This window comes from Dendrobium catenatum, unplaced genomic scaffold (assembly GCF_001605985.2).
Source record: "Dendrobium catenatum unplaced genomic scaffold, ASM160598v2 fragScaff_scaffold_266, whole genome shotgun sequence".
NCBI classification, from domain to species: Eukaryota; Viridiplantae; Streptophyta; class Magnoliopsida; order Asparagales; family Orchidaceae; genus Dendrobium; species Dendrobium catenatum.
This window is the reverse complement of record NW_021318728.1, coordinates 336,204-362,505: the sequence shown is the minus strand read 5'-3', so window position 1 is coordinate 362,505 and position 26,302 is coordinate 336,204. Positions and strand designations below refer to the sequence as shown.

General features: G+C 36.7%; 1 protein-coding gene across 1 annotated transcript in view; it reads right to left on the bottom strand.

Annotated features, from left to right (window-relative positions):
* Positions 1–1,380: 1,380 nt before the first annotated feature.
* LOC110103321 (glutamic acid-rich protein-like) overlaps positions 1,381–26,302 on the bottom strand; it is a 30,498-nt gene continuing 5,576 nt past the window's right edge. Inside the window, exons 3-10 of the mRNA XM_028693396.1 lie at positions 17,068–17,194; positions 3,999–4,121; positions 3,763–3,813; positions 3,133–3,173; positions 2,631–2,741; positions 2,000–2,051; positions 1,770–1,823; positions 1,381–1,656 (exon numbers count right to left, since the gene is read on the bottom strand). Of these exons, the coding sequence (XP_028549229.1) occupies positions 1,804–1,823; positions 2,000–2,051; positions 2,631–2,741; positions 3,133–3,173; positions 3,763–3,813; positions 3,999–4,121; positions 17,068–17,194 (525 nt within the window). The 3' untranslated portion in view covers positions 1,381–1,656; positions 1,770–1,803. The remainder of the gene's footprint in view (positions 1,657–1,769; positions 1,824–1,999; positions 2,052–2,630; positions 2,742–3,132; positions 3,174–3,762; positions 3,814–3,998; positions 4,122–17,067; positions 17,195–26,302) is intronic.

The following is a 26,302-nucleotide window of genomic DNA, read 5'->3' as shown; positions in this document are numbered from 1 at the left end:
AAAAAAAAAAAAAGAAACTTGTCACCCCTCGTCTCCATACGACGGTAAGTTAAAGGGGTCTATCCGTCATTATCGCTTAACATGTTCACCTGAAAAAGATTTCATAAGTTGGGTGAGTCTCAACTCAGTAGATAAAATGATATTCAATAAAATTTAGAGGCAAGGGAAAGAGTACAACATGTATATACTTCTAAGTAAAAAAAACAATCAATATGCCATATATATCAACTAAAGTAAAATGCTTCTAAGTCAATCTATATGTTCTCTTGCTTTGCATAAACTTACAACCCTTTTTCATTAAGAATTCATGATTCATTTGATACATCTTATACCTATAACATAATGACATGATATTATAGTAATATAATATTAATCACCTGTCACAGAAGTATCATTTGTTTTGTACTAATCATGTACATTTTTCAATTGGTCATTCTTTTATCATTTGGCTCCGAAGAGTCCATTTATCATTGACACTCTACATCAAACATACACATGCAAACATTCAATATTTATTCATAAAAGAAACTTTAACATGTCATTAATGCGTATGATCTAATGTTCCCATATGTTGCTACATGATTACACAATTTCATAAAAAAGGAGATATGATTACATATGCATTACGTATAAAAAGAAACATAAGCTTTGTACTTTCTACAATCATCACATGAGAGATATGCATTTGCATTATATATTCTAAAGTATTCACGTAAGAACATGCTAAGCCACATATGAAAGTACAAATTACATTTAAAAGATAAACTAATCACATGAGAGTATAAGACCATGATATCGTTCGGAAAGATAAAAATTTTCAAATTTTAAAGAGCTACATTTTTATCTACCTCACCGCAGTGTGTGACTTACCGATTGCCCTATCGAATTCTTCATTTACACGTTCAATATCTAAAAGAAACATAACACAATGTGTAGATGTCACATGTTCCCACATAAACTTTCTTAAATCCCTAAACTATGAGAATAAAGAACCTACCCATATGTTTTCTTAAACTTCCTAATTTAACCCTTTCCCAATTCTAATTAATCTTACTTCTAATTTTTCTAAATTTGAAATTTCATCAAAACCTTAACTTTTGAAAACTCATTTTTATCCATTACATAACACATGCTTAAGGAAACCTCCCATACACATAATCCATTCCATAACACATGCCAACCGAAGCAAAACACAAGGGACCAAAATATTCGGTCCCTTAAGGATTTAAGGTGTGTGGGAAAATTACACATGTGCCCTTCAAGCCTAAAACTTCCCTTAAGAGTTAGGAGGGCTATTTAGACATTAGCAAAATAATTTTTATTGATATTTTCTTCATCCTATTGATATTTTCTTCATCCATCTTTAACTTCAAATTCACATGAAATTAAGTACAAGTCTTTTATATCATATCGATTGAAATTTCGCGTAGAATCTAACAAAATTAATTGCGTCGAATTCCGACGACTTCAAAATTTCGTCTAATTTAGTTGCGGCACATCGAAATATGTGTGACGCCGATGATCAATATTTTTCGGGTTTTACAGTTGGATCCTTAATCTGAAGCCATCTCAATCAAGAAGCCACAGCTCGATCCGCACCAAATGTACCTTTTGAAGAAGAGAATAACATAAATCTGCTACCGCGTCCAGTTTTAGCTCCCATATGGCCTATAAGACATAATACAGAAGAGAGTCTTCAGGTCCACATAAGATTTGAGAATCCGGGGGCAAAATTAGTGTTAGGATACAAAAAGACAGATATTTATTACCTTTGCTTACAGCTGACATTGAAGCGCTGCTCCTTCAGTCATAGTAGTCTTCCACTGAAGAATCCGAATTAAGAAATTTATCAACATATTAAAAGCAAAAAAAATTGGCAAATATCAAAGAAGTTCAGCAATATCTGTTCTGGGCTTAAGATGTAACATAATAGAGCAACTTTGTCATGAGGCCAAAAACTGGCATATCCACAGAGAAGAGGATGCTTTGATATGCTTACCTGGGTCGTCATCTCTGTTGAAATCATCCTCATCATCATCAAAGTATTCATTCTGTGCAGAAAAATATATAATTCAGTTGACTTTCCAGCAATTATTTATATATCTAATTCAATTTTCAGTCTTAAGAGATGTTTAACGAACATTGGGCCAAGATTACTAAATAGAAACTCAGTGAACAAGCTAAAATCCATTAAATCACTATCTAATATACCCTCTCTTTTTTTTTAATCACTATCTAATATACCTTCAAGTTATTATGATTATTTACTAGGTCATCCATCTACTATTAGAGAAGGATAAAACTTAGGCTACGTTTGGGACAGTTTTTTATTGCTTTTTAAACAGATTTTTAGTTTAAAAATTAAAAATTTTATACTAGAAAGCTATTTTAAGAAGTAGTAAACCGTCCCAAACGAAGCCTTAGTAATGTAATCCAAAAACAGCCTATAGACCAAACACACAGACCATCCTGGCAACAAACCTCATCGAACACTCTGAGAAGTCAATGGAGTTGTACAACAACAACAACATCAAACATACTTGAAAAAGAAGGTGATAACACAAAAACATCCCTGAAAAGATCATAACATGATAACCACACTAAAAGGTTTTTCAAGATTTAGCTAATACCTGAGCATAATCATCCTCCGAGCTTTCTGCCTCTTCATTCTCTAAATCTTCTTCCTCTTCTTCATCACCATCTTTCTTTTCCTTTACACTATTATCCTTTCCATCACCATCCTGGAAAATCAGATAGATGCTTGCATTTTCATTTGCTGGAAGATTATCAGAAGCACAAGGTACAGGAAGACTTCGAGTGACCAGTACAAAGTTTAGTTCGATGTGAAGCAATGTGTTCCCATGAACAGGGTGCGTAAACAGAGAAAATGGTCGAAAATGTGAGAGAGATGTGATCGACCGAAGGGGCCAGGAAAAAATGGGTTAGGGGGGCAGAGAGATGGAGGGATAAAAGATGGAAAGGAGGGGTGTGGAATATCAAAGGTAGAAAAAAAGAATTGTAAATAAAATACAAGGACAGCAGCTTCAATGGGTTAATTACCACTTCATAGTTGTTCAACTTGCTAAAAGTTCAAAAAATATGTAAAGAGAACTATAATCTTCATTCACTCACCTTCTCTTTCTCTTCAAGCTTGTCAAACAAACTGAATTCATCTAGTGCCCAAAAAAAGAGAAAATTTGAAATAAGCATTGTTCCTTCAAAATCACATTGTTGCATATATGTGTGTGTGTGTGTGTGGACTCGGTAAGCAGAAGCAAAATCAGGCAGAAGTGTGCTGTGGATGCGCCAAAGCAAAGGTAAATACCAGTCTCATCAGCACACCAAAGCTTTTAATTTTAGTAAGCGACTTGATTTTGATGAAAAGAACCCTCTTAGAATAATAGTAAGGGCACTTGGTGAGCATAATCACAAAGAAAAAGAAGAAAGTTAACCTCAGCAGTAGCTACAGAATTAGCATCTAGCTACTTGAAAACTGCTTTAGAATTTAACTCGAAAATGATCGACATTTAGAAAACAAACCCATTAAAAAAAGAAAAAAAAAAGAATTTATATATACCATGAGAAATTCACTGCAATGGGCTCCAAATCACTAGCTATGGAACGGTTAGCATCATAATATGTTAAGATAAATTTTATTAATTCACTCGTTGAATAAGAACTAAACAAAAGTATTTGATATAGAGCTTATAGATAACATATTCACTAAGGAAGACCAAGTCAAATAGTCAATTTCTGCCAAACCTCGTTTTGTATCCCAACGAAGTCTTTTGCTGTCGTGTCCCCTTTTTCCACCTAAAACAAATGAGAACTATCAGCTGTCTCCAAAAACTCTAAAAATTACAGTAGCTTGACCATAATAATCAACTAGTTCCAAAAGAAAATTAGAACAACATTTATCAGATAGATTATAGCTTCTATCTCAAAAAGTTAAACTTTCAAGAGCCAGTCAGTTAAAGCTGCTAAAGAAGGCACTATACCTTGTATCAGTTCAGCAGGGAAATTTGACACATTAAGCTTCATATAAGTTCCAAAATGTTGTGGTTGCTGTCCCTTGCGCTTAAGCTTCTCAGCATATTGCTCAATCTCAGCATCTTGTCTTTCTGACATTAACATTTTTCCCATGACAACGGTGAGACCAATGTTTAAACTAGAGCGTAAGAAAAAACTGGAGCCAAAAAAACACTAATTTAATGATGAGACAATATGTGACAAGGAAGCAGAGTGAAGCAAGGAAATCAGCTGAGGCTTCGTTTGGGACGGCTTTCTTACTGCTTCTTAAAGCAGCTTTCTAGTATAAAAATTATTAGAAAGCTGCTTTAAGAAGCAGTAAGAAAGCCGTACCAAATGAAGCCTGAATGAATACCAAGAGTTCAGTTATATTAGAATGGTCCACAATATGAGACAATATTCGATTTGCAGTTAAATGTTCACAATTTTTTATCTTCAAACTCCAGTAAATATCTTATGTACATAACATACAATAATTTGGGAATGTCATATCAAAAGGGATAGACATGTTATTGATAGTCAAGAAACTATTTTAAGCTTTTACTCATTTGTACATCATATTCAAGAAAGATCAAAAAACATCATGTTCATTTAGTTTTAATAGTTAGATTTTTCTCAAGTAAAATTTCTCATGATGGTGATTCACAGCTCATATCATTAAGTCCATAGATGTGATATCTAAATGACTTTATTTTAGAAATCTACTATCAATGATGTTGTTAGGAAATACTTGAAGATCTCAAGTAAACCCTAACAATAGAAACAAAACAACGAGAAACTTCACAAAAACTGATGGAAAACACAACAAAAATAGTAGTTTTATTGCAAAGGAAGAACTAACAGAGCAAGGAAAACAAGATACAATTAATCCTCAATTCGGAAAGAGGATCATTCTCTCCCAATCCCTCCCTCTCTCTCTCTCTCTCTCTCTCTCTCTCTCTCTCTCTCTCTCGCCACTATCCCTCCTTTTGTAAACCTGAACCGACCCATTAAAAGGGGTCGATTTAGGCTGAACCGGCCTAACAATACCTCCCTCCCAAAGAATCACATTGTCCTCAAAGCGCAAGGAAGAAAAATGATGCTTCATCCTCTCACAAGGCTCCCATGTCGCTTCGTAGTCCAGAAGTTTCTTCCACTTGATCAGCATTTCCTTAGCTCCATCTTCTCTCTAGAGAACTGCCATCAGCTCCAAGGGTCCTAGAATCACCTCTAGATCCTCAGTTAGCGTCATTGATAACTCAGAGCTTGCTGCATAATCTCCAATTGCCCTCCTTAGATGTGATACATGGAATGCCGGATGTATAGTTTTCGTTAATGGTAGTTTCAGTTGATATGCCACAGCTCCAATCTTCTCCACTATCTCATATGGCCCAAAATACCATGGGGCAAGCTTCTTATTCCTCCTGTTGATGATTATCTTTTTTTTGTAAGGTCAGAGCTTCAAGAATACCCTCTCCCCTACCTCGAATTGGATGTCCTTCATATGCCCATCTATTTGTTTCTTCATAAGTTGTTGGCCCCTTAGTAGATGCCTCTTCAGTTCTTCTAGCACCCTATCTCGCTCGTCCAGATACTCCTCTATTGAAGAAATTGGTGTGTTCCTATGCCCAAAATTCACTAGATGAGTAGGGTCTGTTCCATACAACACCTTGAATGGAGTCATCTGAGAAGTAGAATGATAAGAGATATTGTACCAATACTCGGCCCACCCTAGCTACTTGTCCCATAACTTGGGTGTCTCCGACACAAAGCATCTTAGGTAAGTTTCCAAGCTCATGTTGACCACTTCTTTTTGGCCATCCATCTGTAGGTGGTAGGCGGTGCTCCTCTTCAATACTGTCCCATATAGCCTGAACAACTCCCTTCAAAAATGGCTGAGGAACATCTTATCCCTATCGGATACTATAGCTTATGGTATTCCATGCAATCTAACCACCTGTTTGATGAGAGCTGATGTCACTGTCACTATGGTGTATGGATGCCATAATGGAATGAAATGAGCATACTTGCTCAATCGGTCCACCACCACCAGGATCACTATGAACCCTTCTAATCGGGATAATCCATCTATGAAAATCAAATCAATCATATACAAGAAGCATTGTTCATGTTCCTAGTTGTCGTTGATTTTATGATACAGGGATCATATCTAGTTTGTGTTCAATTACATAATTTTATATTATGATTTGGACAAGAGTAAAACCTCAAAATAGTCCCAGGACTATTGATAAATGTCCAATATAATCTCAGAGTTTCACATTCCTCCAATTTAGTCCCTAAAACATTAAAATTGTGCCAACTTATTCCTCATATGTTATATTTCTCTGGCAATGCCTATTATGCTATCTGGCTATAGTCGCAAGTTTGCTTTTTCCTCTTCTTTGGTTGTTCGTTGCTCTTCGACATCGCCTGTTTCGCGTAAGAGATAGAGTTTTGAATGAGTCACTAAATAACTTCTTTGTCTTCTTCAACTAAGTTCCTTCCTATTAAATCCGAAGTAACACCTCCTTGTCATTCTTCTATAAGATCGGAAGTAATGACGGGAGCTTGCTCATTGTGAAGGTAGCCATCTTTCTTCATGTGTCCAAATAGCCCTGCATGGTGTCCCGCTTGTGGTGTGTCGTCTGTCTTGCAGCTGCATGCAAATCCAAAATGCAAATCGAAGCACGCCTTGCTCGCTCGCGCCACCCTGGGTTGTTCGCGTCTCGTTCTAAGTAGCTTCACCTCGCACAAATCGATCGCCAGGGCATATAGCAGAAACGAGTCGAGGGGTTATAACGGGAAGCGTAAACAGATATTTTACCTAAATGCCCCCAATGAAATGAATCTCTTTGGCTCTCCCCGTTAATTTAAACAGCCAAGAGCCAATTTGGCTCAATTTTAAATAGTCAACGAATTAAAATAGGGCAGTGCAAAACTCTGGGACTAAATTGGACATTTATTGATAGTCAAGAAACTATTTTAAGCTTTTACTCATTTGTACATCATATTCAAGAAAGATCAAAAAACATCATGTTCATTTAGTTTTAATTGCTGGATTTTTCTCAAGTAAAATTTCTCATGATGGTGATTCACAGCTCATATCATTAAGTCCATAGATGTGATATCTAAATGACTTTATTTCAAAAATCTACTATCAATGATGTTGTTAGGAAACACTTGAAGATCTCAAGTAAACACTAACAATAGAAACAAAACAACGAGAAACTTCACAAAAACTATGGAAAACACAACAAAAATAGTAGTTTTATTGCAAAGGAAGAACTAACGGAGCAAGGAAAACAAGATACAATTAATCCTCAATTCAGAAAGAGGATCGTTCTCTCCCAATCCCTAGACGAAGTTAGGGCCCAAGACACCAAGAACAAGACTCCAAATCAACCACAATAATCAAGAATAACCCTAACCCTAATTCCTCCCTCCTACTTAAAGCATACAATTAATCATTAAAGCCAAAAGACAAATCAGCCCTTGTCGGGCTCCCAAACATTTGAATTTGAATCTCTAGTGGACCCCACCTCCTCTCTCTCTCTCTCTCTCTTGCCACTATCCCTCCTTTTGTAAACCTGAACCGGCCCATTAAAAGGGGTCGATTCAAGCTGAACCGGCCTAACAATACCTCCCTCCCAAAGAATCACATTGTCCTCAAAGCGCAAGGAAGAAAAATGATGCTTCATCCTCTCACAAGGCTCCCATGTCGCGTCGTAGTCCGGAAGATTCTTCCACTTGATCAGCATTTCCTTAGCTCCATCTTCTCTCTGGAGAACCGCCATCAGCTCCAAGGGTCCAAAAATCACCTCTAGATCCTCAGTTAGCGTCATTGATAACTCAGAGCTTGCTGCATAATCTCCAATTGCCCTCCTTAGATCGATGTGATACATGGAATACCGGATGTATAGTTTTCGTTAATGGTAGTTTCAGTTGATAAGCCATAGCTCCAATCTTCTCCACTATCTCATATGGCCCAAAATACCATGGGGCAAGCTTCTTATTCCTCTTGTTGATGACTATCTTTTTTTTGTAAGGCCAGAGCTTCAAGAATACCCTCTCCCCTACCTCGAATTGGATGTCCTTCATATGCCCATCTATCTGTTTCTTCATAATTTGTTGGCCCCTTAGTAGATGCCTCTTCAGTTCTTCTAGCACCCTATCTCGCTCGTCCAGATGCTCCTCTACTGAAGAAATTGGTGTGTTCCTATGCCCAAAATTCACTAGATGAGGAGGGTCTGTTCCATACAACACATTGAATGGAGTCATCTGAGAAGTAGAATGATAAGAGATATTTTACCAATACTCGGCCCACCCTAGCTACTTGTCCCATAACTTGGGTGTCTCCGACACAAAGCATCTTAGGTAAGTTTCCAAACTCATGTTGACCACTTCTGTTTGGTCATCCGTCTGTAGGTGGTAGGCGGTGCTCCTCTACAATACTGTCCCCTATAGCCTGAACAACTCCCTTAAAAAATGGCTGAGGAACATCTTATCCCTGTCGGATACTATAGCCTATGGTATTCCATGCAATCTAACCACCTCTTTGATGAGAGATAATGTCACTGTCACTATGGTGTATGGATGTCATAATGGAATGAAATGAGCATACTTGCTCAATCGGTCCACCACCACCAGGATCACTATGAACCCTTCTAATTGGAATAATCCATCTATGAAATCCATGGATACCTCCTCCCATATCCGACCTGATAAAGCTAATGGTTTTAGTAATCCTCCTGAAGACATGATCATATACTTGTTCCATTGATAGATCTCACATCTGGCTACCAACTCCTTCACATCTTATGCATTCCCTTCTAGTACAGCTTTGAAGCTAGTCTCATGTATATCTTATGCACCCCAGAGTGACCCCCAACAGCGCTCCCATGGAACTCCTGTAGCAAGTGTGGAATGTGGACTGATGTCCTAAGCATCACAAACCTTCCCTGGTAAAGAAGTCTCTCCCCCTCCAAAGAATATCCTAGGTGGCTACCCCATTCCCTTAATAAATCATCCCTGATCTTTCCCAACTCTTCATCCCTATCACTCTCCTCCTTTATGGCCTCCCAATCTAACATCAATGGGATCGACACTATTGTTGCCTTCAACTCCCCCATACATCTGGACAAGGCATCTGCTGCCTTATTCTCCACTCCTGGCATGTAATGGATTTCCCAATCATACCCCAGTAATTTGGACAGCCACCTTTGATGCTCCTCTGTCACCATCCACTGCTCCAACAAGTACTTCAGACTCTGCTAATCCATTCTAACAATGAAATGCCTACCTAATAAGTAGGGCCGCCACTTTTGGATGGCTAATTCAATGGCCATCAACTTCCGCTCATAAATAGACTTCAGTCTGGCTTTAGCTATCAACACTTGGCTGAAATAGGCAATGGGCCGATGATTATGCATGAGTGCTGCCCCCAATCCATATCCATAAGCATCTATCTCCACCATGAATACCTAAGTGAAGTCCGGTAATGCTAAGACTAATACAGTTGTCATAGCCTTTTTCAAGCTCTCAAAAGCTGTTGTGGCTGCCTCCCTCATAGGAAATCATCCTTCTTCAACTGCTCTGTTAGTGGCCATGCTATGTTGTTGTACCCCTTCACGAACATCATGTAATATCTTATCAATCCTAGGAATCCTCTCAGCTTCTTCAGATTCTTCAGCAACGGCCATATCAACATAGCTTCAATTTTTTATTGGTCTGCTGCCACCCCTTCTCTAAACACAATATGGCCCAAATACTCCACACTGGCATGGGCAAAACAACATTTCTTCAGGTTGGCCCTCAGCTAGTGCTCCTACAACACCTCTAACACCCTCCTTAAGTGCTCCTAATGCTCCTCTATCCTGCCGTAAATTAGGATAGCATCAAAAAACACCAAGACAAATCGCCTGAGATAGGATATGAATACCTTGTTTATGAGTGATTGAAATGTGGTTGGAATGTTAGTGAGGCCAAAAGGCATCACTAAGAACTCATAATGCCCCTCATGAGTTCTGAAAGCAATCTTGGGCACATCTTCCTTCTTCATTCTGATCTAATGATATCCTAACTTCAGATCTATTTTAGTGAAGATCATCGTCCCACTCAACTCATCCAACAACTCATCTATCACTGGTATAAGAAACTTGTCTGGCACAGTCTCCTTATTTACTACATTGTAATCCACACAAAACCTCCAAGTGTCATCTTTTTCCTTAACCAATAATAATGCGCTCGAAAAAGGACTAACACTGGGCTTGATAATTCCTACCTCCAGCATTTCTCTAATCAACTTCTCAATTTAATCTTTCGAAAATTGAGGATCACGGTAGGGCCTGACGTTGATGGGTGATATACCTTCCCTCAAAGTGATCGAGTGCTCATGCTCCCTTGTTGGTAGCAATCCCTGAGGTGGCTGAAAAATCTCATGAAATTGTTGGATCAACGACTATACTGAGAGGGGTATGTCTCCTCCCTCCTACAATCTAACTCCCTCTAGTCTGTGCAGTTCACCATAAAGCCCTCCCCCACCTCTTGTATACTACTTACCATGGTTTTAAGAGATATCATAATTTTGGATAGTCTTGCATCTCCCCTTATCACCACCTTTCTCCCATCCACCATCAACTCCATCATGAGTGCTCCCCAATTGACCTTGGTCTCCCCCAAGGTGTAATAGCTCGTATTTAGATTTTGCCAATTTTTTTCTAGAGTCATTATAACTCCAAATAGCAATCTGTCTTCACCATAGTATTTTGATCGAAGTATTTTACTTGCACGAATTATTGTAATGTCCCAGAATTTAAATTGAAAGAATTATTCATTTAATCTTTTAATAAATAAAACCAGAGTTATCTAATATCATCTATCAATAATAAACAACAAAACAAATTCTATAATTTAGAACATCAAAGCACACATATGTATTCATTCCCAAAAATCATATACAATACTCAGAATCTATATAATCATATCACAACTACTACATCATGAGTCTAAAGAATAACTAAAAGAAACAAAACTTGAAGAATCCTAACCAGGCTCACACTCTTGCTCCACTATCCTGACCTGAGATCATTTAATCACATATAATGAGCTAAAAAGTCCAGCAAGTTACCAAAACCTATAACTAAATTCAAAGCACTGCAAAGGAGTAATATGCATGTCAACAGTCAAATCATAGCAATTACATTCATATGATTATTAAATCAGTGTAGAAATAGTAAAATTTGCATGCAGTAATAGTAGAATCTATAAACAGTAAAATACTACAGTATGGAAGCCAGTAAAGTAATAATCTAGTATGAGTGTCAGATCTACAAATCAATCATGTATAAATCAGTCAAATTTATAAAGTAGTAATCTAGTACATACATTCTTATATGATTTTATTACATTGATTTGATTTTGACAGTCTTTACTGATATTTTATATAATTACGAAGACATGACTGATTTATAGATCAGTCCTTTTTCTCCAAATTTCTAACCCATAATGATGTAAGCAATGTTGCCACACACCCCCCCCCCCTCCAACCCACCTTTTTGGGATGGTTTGGGGGGGGGGGGGGGGTTGCCCTTTGCGGGGGGGGGGGGGGTTGTTGCCTTTGGCTTGGTTGTTCGGTTTCTACTCCAGCTCCCTGGCTTTCCCGATTCCCTTGTTGTGGTTGTTCGGTTTCTGCTCCTGCTCCCTGGCTTTCCTGGGAACTTTTATTACGTCCGGTGAACGTAAGAAGAGCTACGTTCGGCCGGCACTAAAACCGCAGGCACAAAACGAGAAATACCGAGCAAATACTGAGCAATACCAACAATAACGAGAAATATCATTATGTGAAGACAAAATACCGAGCAATACCGAGGAATCCCAAAAAATATCGATTTTTTTCTAGAAAAACTCAGTATTTTTTGGGATTACTCGGTATTGCTCGGTATTGGTCTTCACAGAACGGTATTCCTCATTATTACCAAACAATACCTAACAATACCGACCAAATACCGAGCAAAAATCGAGTAACAATCCTCTGACCGAACGTAGAGCTACGTCCGGTCAGAGGACATAATAAAAGTTCCTTTCCCGATTCCCCTTGATGTGGTTGTTCGGTTTCTGCTCTTGCTCCCTGGCTTTCCCGATTCCCCTTGTTGTGGTTGTTCAGTTCCTGCTGCTGTCCCTTGGCTTTCCCCTGTTCTGGTTGGCTGTTTTGGGCGGCTGATTGGGTGTCTTTTAAGCTTCTTTCTCTCTATTTATAAGGGTTGTTTGTAGCAGTTTTAGGGGAGTGAAATGTAGTTATTTTTGGATAAAAACCTGAGGATTTTGGAATAGCTTGCAAACTATTACCTTCTTCTCTTCTTCTTCTAATTTATCTCGGTCTTCTAATATATTTCTTTTACCCATGGTTTACACCTCATTGTATCCTTCTTCTCAAAGCTTTGATTAGTCATATGGTATTGTTGTGTACTTTTATTGAAATTGTAAGGAGTGATTGTGTTTGTTTAAACTATTGTATTGTTTTATTTGTGTTAGTTTTTATGTTTTAAGAAAGGAAGTCTTGTGTCCTAAGTTTGCATACCTAGGCTTTAGCCTTTTTTTTTTTGCATCAAAGATAGAAGGGGTATCACATCTCTCATTTTTGTTTAGAAAAGAAACTCATATATATTTGTTTAATTCACAAATTTCACAATGAAAATATTCATTTTCCATTTTGGATACATATTTTTTAAGACACCAAAAGATAAATGTCCTAATCTAAAATGATGAAGCCAAATAATAGATTTTTTATCAAATAGGGATAACGTATAATAGACATTAACGATACAGCCAATACTATTAAATTTGTTCAACTCTTCCAGGTAGTATAGTCCATCTTTCTCCTTAACAAGTTCAATCTTCTTTCTTGATCCCTATTCCTGAAATAAGCAATAAGGTTAAATAAGACTTGACAATTATGGTCACTAATAAGTTTTTGTATTGAGATTAGATTTGTGAATAATTGAGGTACGTTGAGCACATTTTTTAGAGCGAGAGGGATATAAGGATGCCTCCTTGTCCTGCTACTATGGTGAGAGAATCATTCACAGTGATGATTTTTTTATCACTTGGGCAGGGAGTATAGTTAATAAAGTGGATAGGGGATTGTATCATGTGATATATGGCTCCTGAGTCAATGATCCATAAACATTTCAAATGATTTCTAGAAGCACTTAATCCAATAAAATTAAAAAACTTACATGAAAGTGCAAAAGAAAAAAGATGCAAGTGATTTTTCAGGGGATACCAGGAGTTCTTTTAGCTTATTAGTTTCTTTTTTACTAAGCTCTCAAAGGTTGGACTATGTTTCTGGGATGGGCTAACTTGTTAAAGTGTTAGCTTGTGATGTGCTCTCTTGTCCACTTCTTTGATTCCACTCTTTATTATGGGACTTTTTATGTATCTTCCAGCACGTCTCATTTGTATGTCTTAATTTCTTGCAATAGTTGCACCAAAGGGAGTCTTTGTCTTTATATTTTGAGGAGTCCTTACATTTTTCCTTCAATAATATCTCTTTGGTTGTCACCATTACTAAACCTTCAACAAACTTTGGCTCTAGCTAGACCTGTCAATATTGGACCCGACCCGAAAATTTTGGGTTTGGGTTGACCCAAACCCGAAGCGGGTCGGGTTTGGATCCAAAAAATTGACCCATTTGCAAAACCGGGTCGGGTTCGGATTAACCCGGAAACCCGGGAATGACCCTAAAAACGGCTGCCACATGTTGCCTGCCCCGTCTGCACGTTGCCCCGCGTTGCCTGCCTCGGCTGCCCACGTGACCGTGTGAAGCACTGAAGCTGTGGTCCGCGTCGAATCACATCAGGTCAAGGGTCGCGTCGCCGCCTGCGCCGTTGGGCGTAACGCGCATTGCTTGACCCGCTGCGGCGCTGCCGCTGCCCGCATGCGGCCGCTGCCATGTCCTGCTACTGGAAAATATCGGAGGACCTAACCCGTAGCGGGTCGGGTCGGGTTGACCCGAACCAGAAGAGGATCGGGTTCGGGTCCGAAAAATCGACCCGTTTGTAAAAATGGCTCGGGTTGACCTGAACCCGAATAGTGCCAGGTCAGATCCGGATTCGATCCGAACCCAATCCATGACCCGAAATTGACACCCTTAGCTCTAGCATTACCCCTCATCGACTTTCTTTAGCACGAATGAGAGAAATGTCTCATTTAACGATGGTATCTCCTCTTTGACATGGATCTGAACTCTAACCTAATCAAACCCCGCATTAAGTCCTACAAGAATATCATACTCTATCCTTCTCAATAATTTTTTTTAGGATAGCATCATCATCTGGACACATGGTCTCTATGCATCTGTAGTGATCAAGTTCTTGACACAAGTTTTCAAGGAGAGTGACGTATTCCATCACACGGTCTTGCTTCTTTGTCTTGTGCTTCACACCTTGACCTTAATTTCAAAAATTTGGGCAGCATCCTGAGTTTTTTGAAAATGTTTGTCTGGCGACATCCCATATGTCCTTTTGTAGTAGATAGGAACATGAAAGTAATTTTTGGAGTCACGAAATTCCACAACCATAACATAATCATGGAGTTCGCTTCATCCCATGCCCAAAATCAAGGATCTTCTTTTGGTCCTGCTCCAATGTGGCGATTCATCTTCCCTTTTCCTTTCAAGTAGGTCTTCACAAATTAGGACCACTTCAAATAATTCTTCTCATTTAAGCGATAAGAAGGTTGAATATTTTGGATATCTCCTCTTCAGTTTACCGTAGAATCCTCAATTTGATCGAAATTCAGGAGGGAATTAACTTCAGACATTGTGGTGTCAAAAGATAGCAATGAAGGCTATATTTGACCCGAACCTGAAACGGGTCGGGTTCAACTACTGATTTTCGATCCGTTTCGAATTCTGGGTCAGGTTCGGGTTGACCAGGAAAACTGAAAATGACCTAATTTTGACCCGGGATCCTATTGTTCGGAGTATTTACAGAATTTATCCATGCTTCACAGCGAGCGAACTTCATTGCTTCCGATCAAAATGTTGTAAGTTCCGATCTGATGGGAAGAGAACGTCATCCGTGGAGCGAAGTCGAACAACAACGATGACAAAGAGAAGATAAAAAGAGCAAGTGAGCTCCCGTCGTTGCTTCCGATCAAAATGTTGCAACTTCTGATCGTATGGGAAGGGAACATCATCCGTGGAGCGAAGTCGAACAGCAATGACGAGAAATAGAAGATAAAGAGCGAGTGAGCCCCCTGTCGTTGCTTCTGATCAAAATGTTGTAACTTCTGATTCAATCGGAAGGGAACATCATCCGTGTAGTGGAGCGAAGTTGAACAACAACGACGAGAAAGAGAAGATGAAAAGCAAACCGTAGAAAGGGAGAAAGTTACCTTCACAGCGAGCAAGCTCCCGTGGTTGCTTCCGATCAAAAAGTTGTAACTTTCACCGTCAAAGGAGCTAAGTCGAATGCAACGAAGAACTGAAGGAGCCAAAGAAGCGACTCGTGCAATCTACACACCTCCTGCGGAACAAAGCCGAATAGCAACGACGAAAAAGAGAAGATAAAAATATGCGGGTCGGGTTCAGGTTGACCCGAAACCGAAGTGGGTCGGGTTCGGGTCCGAAAAATCAACACGTTTGCAAAAACGAGTCAGGTTCGGGTTGGGTCAAACAGTCCCACGTCAATTTCAGGTTGGACCCGAACCCGACCCCATGACCTGATTTTGATAGCCCTACCTTAACTTTATTGCCCTAATATAATCCTTCCTACATCAACCACCTAACTATGGAAAGAGATTAACGTGATCCAAGTGGGCCTCCCACGGATCCTCATCCTAGCTGTGGGATCAACTTGCTAAGGGACGGCTGAGATTTAACATTTATAGTAGAAGAGATTTATGTTTGCTAGAATTAATAGTTGGAACTACAAATTATGAGTTTTTCTTTATGCATCTCATCTTTGGTTTGTATTAGTAAACCCTAGATCATAAGACCCCCTATATCAAAATATCATTAGGTATCTAATACTTCATATTTCAATTAAAAATATTGCACGGACTTGATTAACAGCTATATAAACAATGGGAGCATGCAATGAATACAACATGTTCCACTCTAACATGAAAATTTCTAAATTAATCGTAAGTTATATACTCGACACTGATTTTTCTCTCTATTACCTTCTCCTGACATTATAATTTAAATGTTTGACACCATGAAAAAAAAAAAGCAAATTGCTATTCTGTATGTGCGATATTCCTTTTATGTAGTAATAAATACACACCATAATCATGCATACGCATTCATGCACCCATACAGCACAGTAGCATGCAGGCACATGTGTATCACAGTGACTGTTTGTGCAAATATTTATGTTTATATGGTCTTAGGCATGAGTTTCTTGTAGTTTTTCATATTTTGACATATTTTGTATGGAGTTACAATGCACCCCATACATGAGCTGTGCTTAATTGAAGAACATCGCGTTTTCTTAAAGTATTTGCTTATACTAGTTAAAAAAAAAAAAAAAAAACTTTCAAGGGATGAAAAAAGGGGTAAAAACTTCAGTGCGAACGAACTAATACAACTATCAAATAAGTTCTTAGGTAATACTGAATTTCCATATTTAAAGAATAGAAATAAATTATATCTTAGAAAACCGTCATGACACTTGCTCCACATATACTAGCAACAACTTAAACTAAATATATCACAAAAAATATCAGGTTTAGGTAATACAGAATTTCACATCTAAAGAATAAAATCAATTACATCTTAGAAAAATATCATATCATTTGTTCCCAATTTGTTCTCAATTACATCTTAGGCAACCCATATCACTTAAAATCACAGGTTTAATAGTCGAGCACAATCATGTTTTTCTAGACTGAAAAAATAGCATGTAATAAAAGAAATGCAAAAATATCTGAGACTAAGACATTCTAAATAACAGCCGGCAATATGCTGATCCAAATAATTAGGATAAGGCTAATAATGATGATGATGATGATGATGATAATGATCTAAGATGAAAAGACTTTAAATTCTTTACTTACTCGAATCTTCCAGATAATAACAGGAGGTTTTCCAAAATCTTTCAAACTTTATTTTCCAATTTATAAGCACCTTCTCTTCATTTGAGAAATTTTCAATTTTTGACACATCAGGTAATTTTACGTCTTCCTGCCAAAATAAACACATGGTTAACTAAAAATTATGTGATTTCAGGTAGAATCTACAATGCCCAGTCAAGGACAAGAGGATGGAGAGGAAACGATGGTCCCTTGAAACACAAGATACCAATGCTTAAGGCATGTTTTCTGTTCTCTATATCATACATAAACCATGCAGTAAAAGTATGTCTACTATTAATATTTTTTAGCCGAAGCACGCCAAACACAAATTCTAAAAAGCTATACATGAAAATATTGTAATTCCACAACCTTGTAACAATACAATACTGGTCTTAATTACAACGATACAAGGCAGATAACTATAAGACAGATCAGAGATATATGAACATAAAAATTATAAAATATAAAAAGTACACTCTACGAAGGTCATGTCACTTCATCATTAGCTGATACAAATTACCCGCTATTTTTGTTAACGATAGAAAACATATTCTAAATATTTTATTAAGTAGAGCATAAGGCTAGTTATAGATAGAATTCCATGCAATAACCTAGAAAATATTTAGTTTAAAAAATTTCATGAGCAGTACTCAAATTTGTGGCCTCAATGCAGAAAGCTTAGGAGTATGTTGCTAGAGCTAGAGGTCTTTGGCATTTCTTCTGGTGTTCATTCTACCCAACTTTTGCTCTACCATTGTACAATTTTATGCCTTTCAAATATAACATCCCATCTTATTGGCGCATCATATGCATGCATTGCATTTTACAATAGAAAGTTATTTTCTTTTTACAGCTGTGAAAAATAGAACCCCATGATCATCAACATTTTGTACTTTCTTGTACACTACAAATACATGCATTATAATCATGCATATGAAATTTCATGTAACTGAGAATAAAGACTTAGTATCTGTCATGCATCAATTTGACCACTCTCAATCAAGCATGAAACCACTACTTAAACATTGTGCAATATATGGCACATCTTAGCGTAATTATGAGGAAAAACACATCAAGGCACACATCTCAAGGAATATTTTTGAGGCATATGCCTCAGCTTGGCTGAGGTGCACCTTGTGGGGAACTAGTTTGGGTGATCAAGTCATTAATAAGTGTAAATATTTTAGATATCTTGGATCTATTATTCAGAGTGATGGTGAAATAGATTGGAATATTTTTACTAGAATTCAAGTTGGATGGTAGAAGTGGAGGAATGCATCGGGCTTGTTGTGTGATAGAAAAGTCCCCCTCAAACTTAAGGGAAAAGTTTATAAGATGATGGTTAGACCTGTAATGTTTTATAGTTCAAAATGTTGGCCATTAAAAGAGAAGCATAATATTAAGTTAAGTGTTGCATAGATGAGGATACTCAAGTGGATGACAGGCTTTACTTTAGAGACAGGATATGAAATGAGCATATACGTGAAATGGTTGGAGTAGATACAGTGAAAGATACTAAAGAGGGTCTCCTTGATGATTTGGTCACATAAAACAGCGGCCTTCCGATGACCCGGTTAGGAAAGTAGATGTATTAGATTTGATTTATGTTAAGAAAGGTAGAGGTAGACCCAAAAAGAAAGGCAGAGGTAGACCCAAAAAGACTTGGTTAGAAAATATTAGAAATGACACTACTTTATTAGATTTAAATGAGAATTTAACTTTTAACTGGGCACAATGGAGAAAAAATGATTCATATAGCCGCCCCCACATAGAGGGATAAAAACTTGATGTTGTTGTTGTTGACTCCATTTAATTTACATGGCTAACTCTAGTCGTTTCATTATTCAAATATTTTATTGTTATCAACTTTCTATTGTACTGTTTTATAGAAAATAGTTAAGAGGGAAGGAAAATATCAAATCGGGCCATAAGAGGATCCGACGTGAAAACATAACATTCAAGTTGATGTGGGAGGCGACAAGAAGACATGTATTTACTTGAAATGTATTTATTGTGAGAAAATGATGGAGGGTGGTGTAAACAGAATGAAGGAGCACCTATCCATATCCCATTAAGAATGTGGCACCATATGCCAAAGTGTTAGATATGGTGCAAGAGGTAATCAAAGTATATGTGAATTAGTCAACAATGTCGAAGAATCTAACATAGCAACAGTCCGATGACAGATTTGATGTTGGCTCACAATACGAGTGGTCGGGGCTTATCGTCATCATTTAACCCATATCCTCACAAATCACTACATGACAAACTTGGTGGAGGCTTATCGTCATCATTTAACCCATATCCTCACAAATTTTTGATACGACCCTAAAAAACTTGGGGAACTACAACAACATAAGATTATATTGATAACAACAACAACAAGCCTTTATCCAACTATAAGGGGTCAGCTACAAGAATCATTTTTCTCCATTGTGTCCTGTTAAGAGTCAAATTATCATCTAAATCTAAAAAAGAAATGTCATTTCTAATATTTTCTAACCACGTCTTTTTAAGTCTACCTCTACCTTTCTTAACATAAGACAAATCTAATACATCTACTTTCCTAACCAGGTCATCAGAAGGCTGTCGTTTTATGTGACCAAACCATCTAAGGTGACTCTCTCTAATCTTATTTTCCATTAGAGCTACTCCAACCTTTTCAATATAAGATTATATTGACAAAGGGGAAAAAAAAAGATGAGCAAATGTATACATAATCATTTTTTGATTTTGACCCTCACGAGGAAACCTTCAAAGAAAAAAATACTAAGAGCTGCAGCAATAAGATTTTACACTATTTATTTTGACTTTGCAAAGCACATTGGAGGTGAAGTAGCCTTTGAAAGTTATGTTTATGATAGGAAGGGCATGCAGAAATTTAGGAAAAGCCTTGACTGAAATATGATTTTAGCAATTTCAGAAAGTCAACGACAAGAAAATCAGGAACAAAATACACAAGAATACTTTTTTATTGAAATTTTTATGAAAGAAAAGACAAGAAACAAGTGGATCTTCAATTGGAGAGAAAGATCCGACTCTCTCAAATCCCTATCCGATGGCTAGAGCCCTCATAACCTAAGAAATTTTAATTTCAGCGAACTCAAAACATAATCCTGAAATCATCCTATAGTTAATCTTAAATGGGCTCCGATAATTTCCTCCCAAATCAATCCCCTTTCTGATGGGGACATCAGATCATGGAAGGTTTATCAAAGTAGTGGCCGCCGATCTACGGCCACGATTGAGTCATTGTATATTTATTTCATGTATTTTCTTATTTACGATGTCGTATTGTATTTGTTTTATTTAGTTTCCCGATGTACCCTTTTATTAAGGGATGTTGTATATAAGCCCTAAGGGCGTTATCATCTTTTCTATTTTTGAGTCTTATGTACGAGGCTATTTATAACCCCTATGTTTCTCTTTGCATGTTAATGAATTATTGAATGATAAAACTTTTCCCTCTTGTTTGAGTTCTTCGGTGAGCTTGAGAGATATTGGAGCGAATCCCTTGGAGAGGGAATTTGGATCACCCACCAACCTTGGAGACGGCCGGGTTCGTGATTCTTCGCCTTTATCGAAATTTCCTTTTCTCTTCTTCATCTAGCCGCTGGCCTCTGGAATTCACCCATCCTTAAGCCGCCGGTCACCAACCCTCTTCCCCTAACCGTCAGCCTCACCCCCACCAAAAACCCATAGAGCCTCCAACCTAGCCGCCGGCCCCTCCCACCTTCCCTCCTATTTTCTTATTTCCAAAATAGGGATTGAGTATGACTAGGATTGATTTTGAAATTCAAATCCAAGAAATTTGAAATTCAAATTCTTTCCTAAAATATGAAATCTATTTTTGGAAAGTCATTAACCTCATCCAAATCAATCTTCAATTAAAGAGGATTTAATTTCTCTTTCCTAATCTAAGTTCCCAATTAAATCAAGCCATAAACACTTGCCTTAAATCCTTCCCTCACCCTTGTTGCCGCCAACCCCTTTAATAAATCCCATGGGGATTTATTTCCAAATCTCTCAAAACTCTCTTGGAAATAATTCCAAATCTCCACGCCCACTCTTGGCCGAAATTTCCAAGCTTTCACTTACTTGATTTCTTTCCATAAGAGAACTTCTCCTTGTGGTAAGAAATAAAACCCTTCCCCTTCTCAGGTCCGCTGCCCCCCCCCCTTCTCTTCCTTAATTAATCTCAATCAAAGATATTAATTGAGGATTTGTTTCCAAGTTACTTTTCCTTCCACCTATTTGTTAAAAATCTGAAATAAAAAAAAAAACTTTTAACCTTGCTCTCCTCCCTTGGTCGATCCCTTTCACCTCAACCCTACTTCAAGTTGAAGAGAAACTTCTTTCTCTTCAACGACGTTCGAGAGTACTAGCCACCCTTGGGAAGAAATCATCATCTAGCATTCATGAATGGCCGATCCCGACACTGACTACGGACTTGCCTATGACGAGCACGGTTTCGTAAGCATTCTCCATTCAACTTCGACGTCAACCTGAGGAGCGACCATACGGTTGAAGACTGCATCGAACGCATCTTGGATACTTTGGTTGAAGCTATTGAAGAGCAATTAGAGATCGTCGAGTGGAGGATTGCAGCCGATCCTTAACGAAGGTTTTCTACTCCTTTTCTCGTGTTTCTCAAGTCTAACCCGCTCTTGTGATTTGATTGCAATCACGAAGAACGCATTCGTCTGATTCTGCTAAGCTTAGTAAATGTAGGAATTTGAGTGCATTCATTGTTTACTTATCTTATTGTTAGACTATGAATTTTGTTGAAACTACTATCTTGGCATGATGTTATTTTCTACATTATTCTGAAGCTTCAAATCTTTTGATATGCAACTTAGCCTAAACGGTCGTGATCCCTCTTACATTTTGATTCATCGTTTTATTTGCTAATAGATTTCTTTGTTATTTCTCTAATCAAGAAGTTGTGCAAAATCTTAATAAAATTATTGCATTCATCGTAGTTCTACATCACTTTTCTTAAATAATTCCCTCACAAATTTGAATTCAAAATATATTTATTTTAACCTAATTAATTCAATCTCAATTATAATTAAAACATTCCTAAATAATCCCCCTTAATTTGTCCTCCTATTCCCTAAATAATTCCCTCTTAAATTTTGAATTAAAATTATATTCTCTTGCCTTAAATAATTCCCTTCCAATTGTAACTAAAATATTTCTAAACAATTCCCCTTAGATTAAAAACCTTCCTAAACAACTCTATCTTGATTGGGAAACTTCTTAATTTCTATTAATCAAATCAGCCGGTCTATCAATACTCCTATCCCAAAGTGCCACATTGTCCTCAAGATGGAACGAAATAAACTATTGTTGAAGCACTTGACTGAAAAATGGACTGACACTAGGTCGAACGATCCTTTCCTCAAGCATCTCATTAACTAATCTCTCAATCTCTTTGTTTTGAATTTCGAGATGAAGATACAAACGAATACTGATAAGTGAGACTCCTTCCTTCAAGATGATAGCATGCTCACATTCCTGCGGAGGAGGAAACCCCTGAACTAGTTGGAACAACACTTGATATTGTTGTAGGAGTGGTCGAACTATATATGGTGTTTCTATCTTCTACCCATCTTCTTCTCCTTCCCAACTTTTCAGCTCCACCAAAAATCTCACTCCTTCACCCTTTCCCCTCCTTGGAAGTGACTCCAAAGATGGCATCTCCTCTTCTTCCCCCAAAATTTCTACCTCCTGATCCTCTCGCCTTCGATGTTATTGGTTGGGTGTGAAGCTCCAATAATTTCATTATCATTCCTTTTAGGTTGGAAAACTTTTCCTCCATTGATGTCATTATATCCTCAAAAGCCAATTTAAATTGGCCAATTTTTTCTTTAAGATGCTCTTCCAAGGTTCAAATTTCTTTGCAGTCATAGGTCACAAAAAAGTGCTCTGATACCAATTTGATAGGAACTGGATACAATTTCCTTGAAATAAGCAAAATACAATAAGAAATTAGAAAGAAAAATACATCAAACCCATTTTTATTGAAAGATATATGAAAGAAAATAGTAAGATACAGTTGGATTTTCAATTGAAGAGGAAGATCCGGCTCTCCCAAATCCCTAGCCGGCAACTAGAGCCCTCACAACCTAAAAATTTCTAATTTCAGCTACTCAAAACATAATCCCGAAATCATCCTACTGTTAATCTTAAATGGACTCCCATAATTCCCTCCCAAATCAGTCCCATTTTCCTAAATAATTCCCACTCAAATTTGAATTCAAATTAAATTTATTTCCCTAATTAATTACCTCCCAATTATAATTAAAATTTTCCTAAATAATCCCCTTTAATTCATCCTCCTCTTACCTAAATAATTTCCTCTTAGATTTTGAATTCAAATTTAATAATATTTCCCTAAATAAAGCCCTCCCAATTGAAATTAAAACATTCCTAAATAATTCCCCTTTGATTAAGAATCTTCCTAAATAGCTCTCTTTTGATTAGGAAACTTTCTAATTCTATCAATCAAATCAGTCGGTCCAACAGTTTACTTCAACACAGTAGCAACACTGCGTTTGGGCAAGAACATTTGAGTGAAAATAAGTTAAAAAGATTGTTTTGAATGACAGATTCTAGCATAGTGTGTTTTATGTTATTATAACAATCAGGCCACTATTGCAAGTTTTGATGCTAATGGATACTAAGAACAATTCTATAACGGATTTCATATATTATACAATGGATGAAGCAAAGGAGTTGATTGCCTAACTTAGAAGGAGAAGATGATAACTCTAGGAAATATTGGGATATTATTAATGAAAAATGGGAGCTAGAACTTCATCATCACTTACATGCAATTGACTACAATCTAAATTCTCAGTTTAATATGCAGAAAATAAATCGATACAATTTGACATAAAATTGGGATTATACCATTGCATGGAAAGGTTTATAGCAGATTCATCTGAAAGAGCAATTGTTGGCATGCAATTGGTACTTTTCATAAATAAGGAGGGCTTTTTTCGACTACAACAGGTAAAAAACAAATTCAAAGTGATCTCCTGGTAATTTGATATGTTTCTTTTTATTAGAGAAATTTTATCAATCAACATAATTCATTCTACTTATTATATTCATTTTCTAATACCTCAGTTGCGTGGTGGATACAATTTAGTGATGACAGTTAGAATTAAAACGTTTTGCTTTTAAGATTTTGGGATTAGCGTACTAATATGGATGTGAACGCAATTGGAACACATATAATCAAGTTTACACGATGAGGAGAAATCATTTGACAACCATAAGAATGAATTCCTTGGTGTACATCAAGTATAACAAGAGACTAAAGGACAAAAACTTGAAGAAAGGGTTGAAGGATGACGATGATCCTTTGCTCTGTGAGTATATGATATCCTATGATGAATGGTTTGTAGATGTACATCATTTGAATTACAATAAGAAGATTTGAACATTAATTTTTTTATGATAATTGAAGATAAGCATCTGCATCCACCATAGGTCATCTACAAAAAGACTTACCAAAAAAAAGTATATAAAAAAGAATTAAAATTTTTTAAGCTTTCTTAATTTGAAGTATTACTCTCATCTTTATGTTGATCACAAATATTTAGGGAAGAGGATGATTATTGATATAGAAGAAGAAGCACATTGTGAGATATTGAACTACACAAGTGATGACAAAGGAGAAAGCAATTTATTACAATGACGACTCAAATAAAGACTACCTTTGTAATGATAACGCATATGACTTTTGAGTTGTTAACATCCCATTACTGTTTTCTTTATAAATTAAATGTGGATGAGTAGGAAACTAGGTAAGAAAGAACTTAAGAGTTGAACTTTATGTTATATGATACTTTTATGCAATTCTTATATTGTATATTATTTTGTGATGTTTACATTTCTATTTTATTTCATGCGATTTATCACTTGTCACTTTATGTCTTGTGCAAATTTTTTATTTCATATTTATGCAAATTTATAACTTCATAATTCAATAGAATATTAATGTTATTCATTAATAAATTATTTAGTTATTATACAAAAAAGCCTATTCTAACCTTTATTTTCAATATACACAATTTTTGAATTATGAAGCTTATGCCTTGCCTCATAGATGGTAGGCATCTTAATATCTAATTGCGCAATTTTAAACCTTGCATGAAGACATGGCAAAGGTAGGCAATTCAAGGCATTTCCCACCAGCACCTATCCTAAATTTAACTAATCAAGACCAAACGGGTAGAAAAGTAGCCTACCTAGATTGCTCCACAACATACAACAAACTTTTCATAATCATCCAATAGGTCCAACTCATCCATTTATATGGAAGCTTATAAAATTGAACTCATTAAATGAACTACAGAACATCTAAAAAACTTCATAAACAATTACCACATACAGAAATCTTTAATTTATAATTTTATATCATGCATTCATGCTCGTTCTTCTTCTATGATAAACCCTAAACAATATATCCCAAATCATAGGTTGAAGGACAAAATTTGGTCACCTTACCAAGGCCAAGCATGCTCCCTTCCTTTACTGAATAACCATTATAATAATATATGATGAGCTAAAAAGCTCGGTAGAATAAACAAGTCTAATATAGAAAATACATACAAGGAAGAGGAAATACTATGTATGCTGATATTTTAAACTTATATGAGTATCCAAGACCATAGATATGATCAGCTCAATGCAACATCATATTAAATAGAATAGATACAAATCCACAAGCCTTTTGTAAAAATAGAAGAGAAAGATATGACTGTTATCTCATAAATAAATAGAAGAGAAACAAATCCACAAGCATTTTAAATTTAGCTATGCAATTCCAAGAATCCTGAGGAGCTTATGGACAAATGACAAAAGCAAGACGACAGGAATGCAGTAAATAAAAACCTTTATAAGCACGGGCCATGAAAACCCTAAGACAAGCTAGTACCTAAAATAGTAAAATTAGTATGCGTGCATACATTAATTACAAGAAAACTGTGGAGCAAGGATATGGGCATATAACAAAAGCTCGACATAATAGAGAACACGGTAAATAGAATTTAAAAGTATAGTGCACAACAATCCTCTGAAAAGTGAACACTAGAAATATTATAGATCGTTGTCTCAGGATGTTACACATAGACCATATGTCATTATACATTTTCATGTTGTCAAGTACGGTACATAAAGTTGAAAAAGATATCAAAACTAA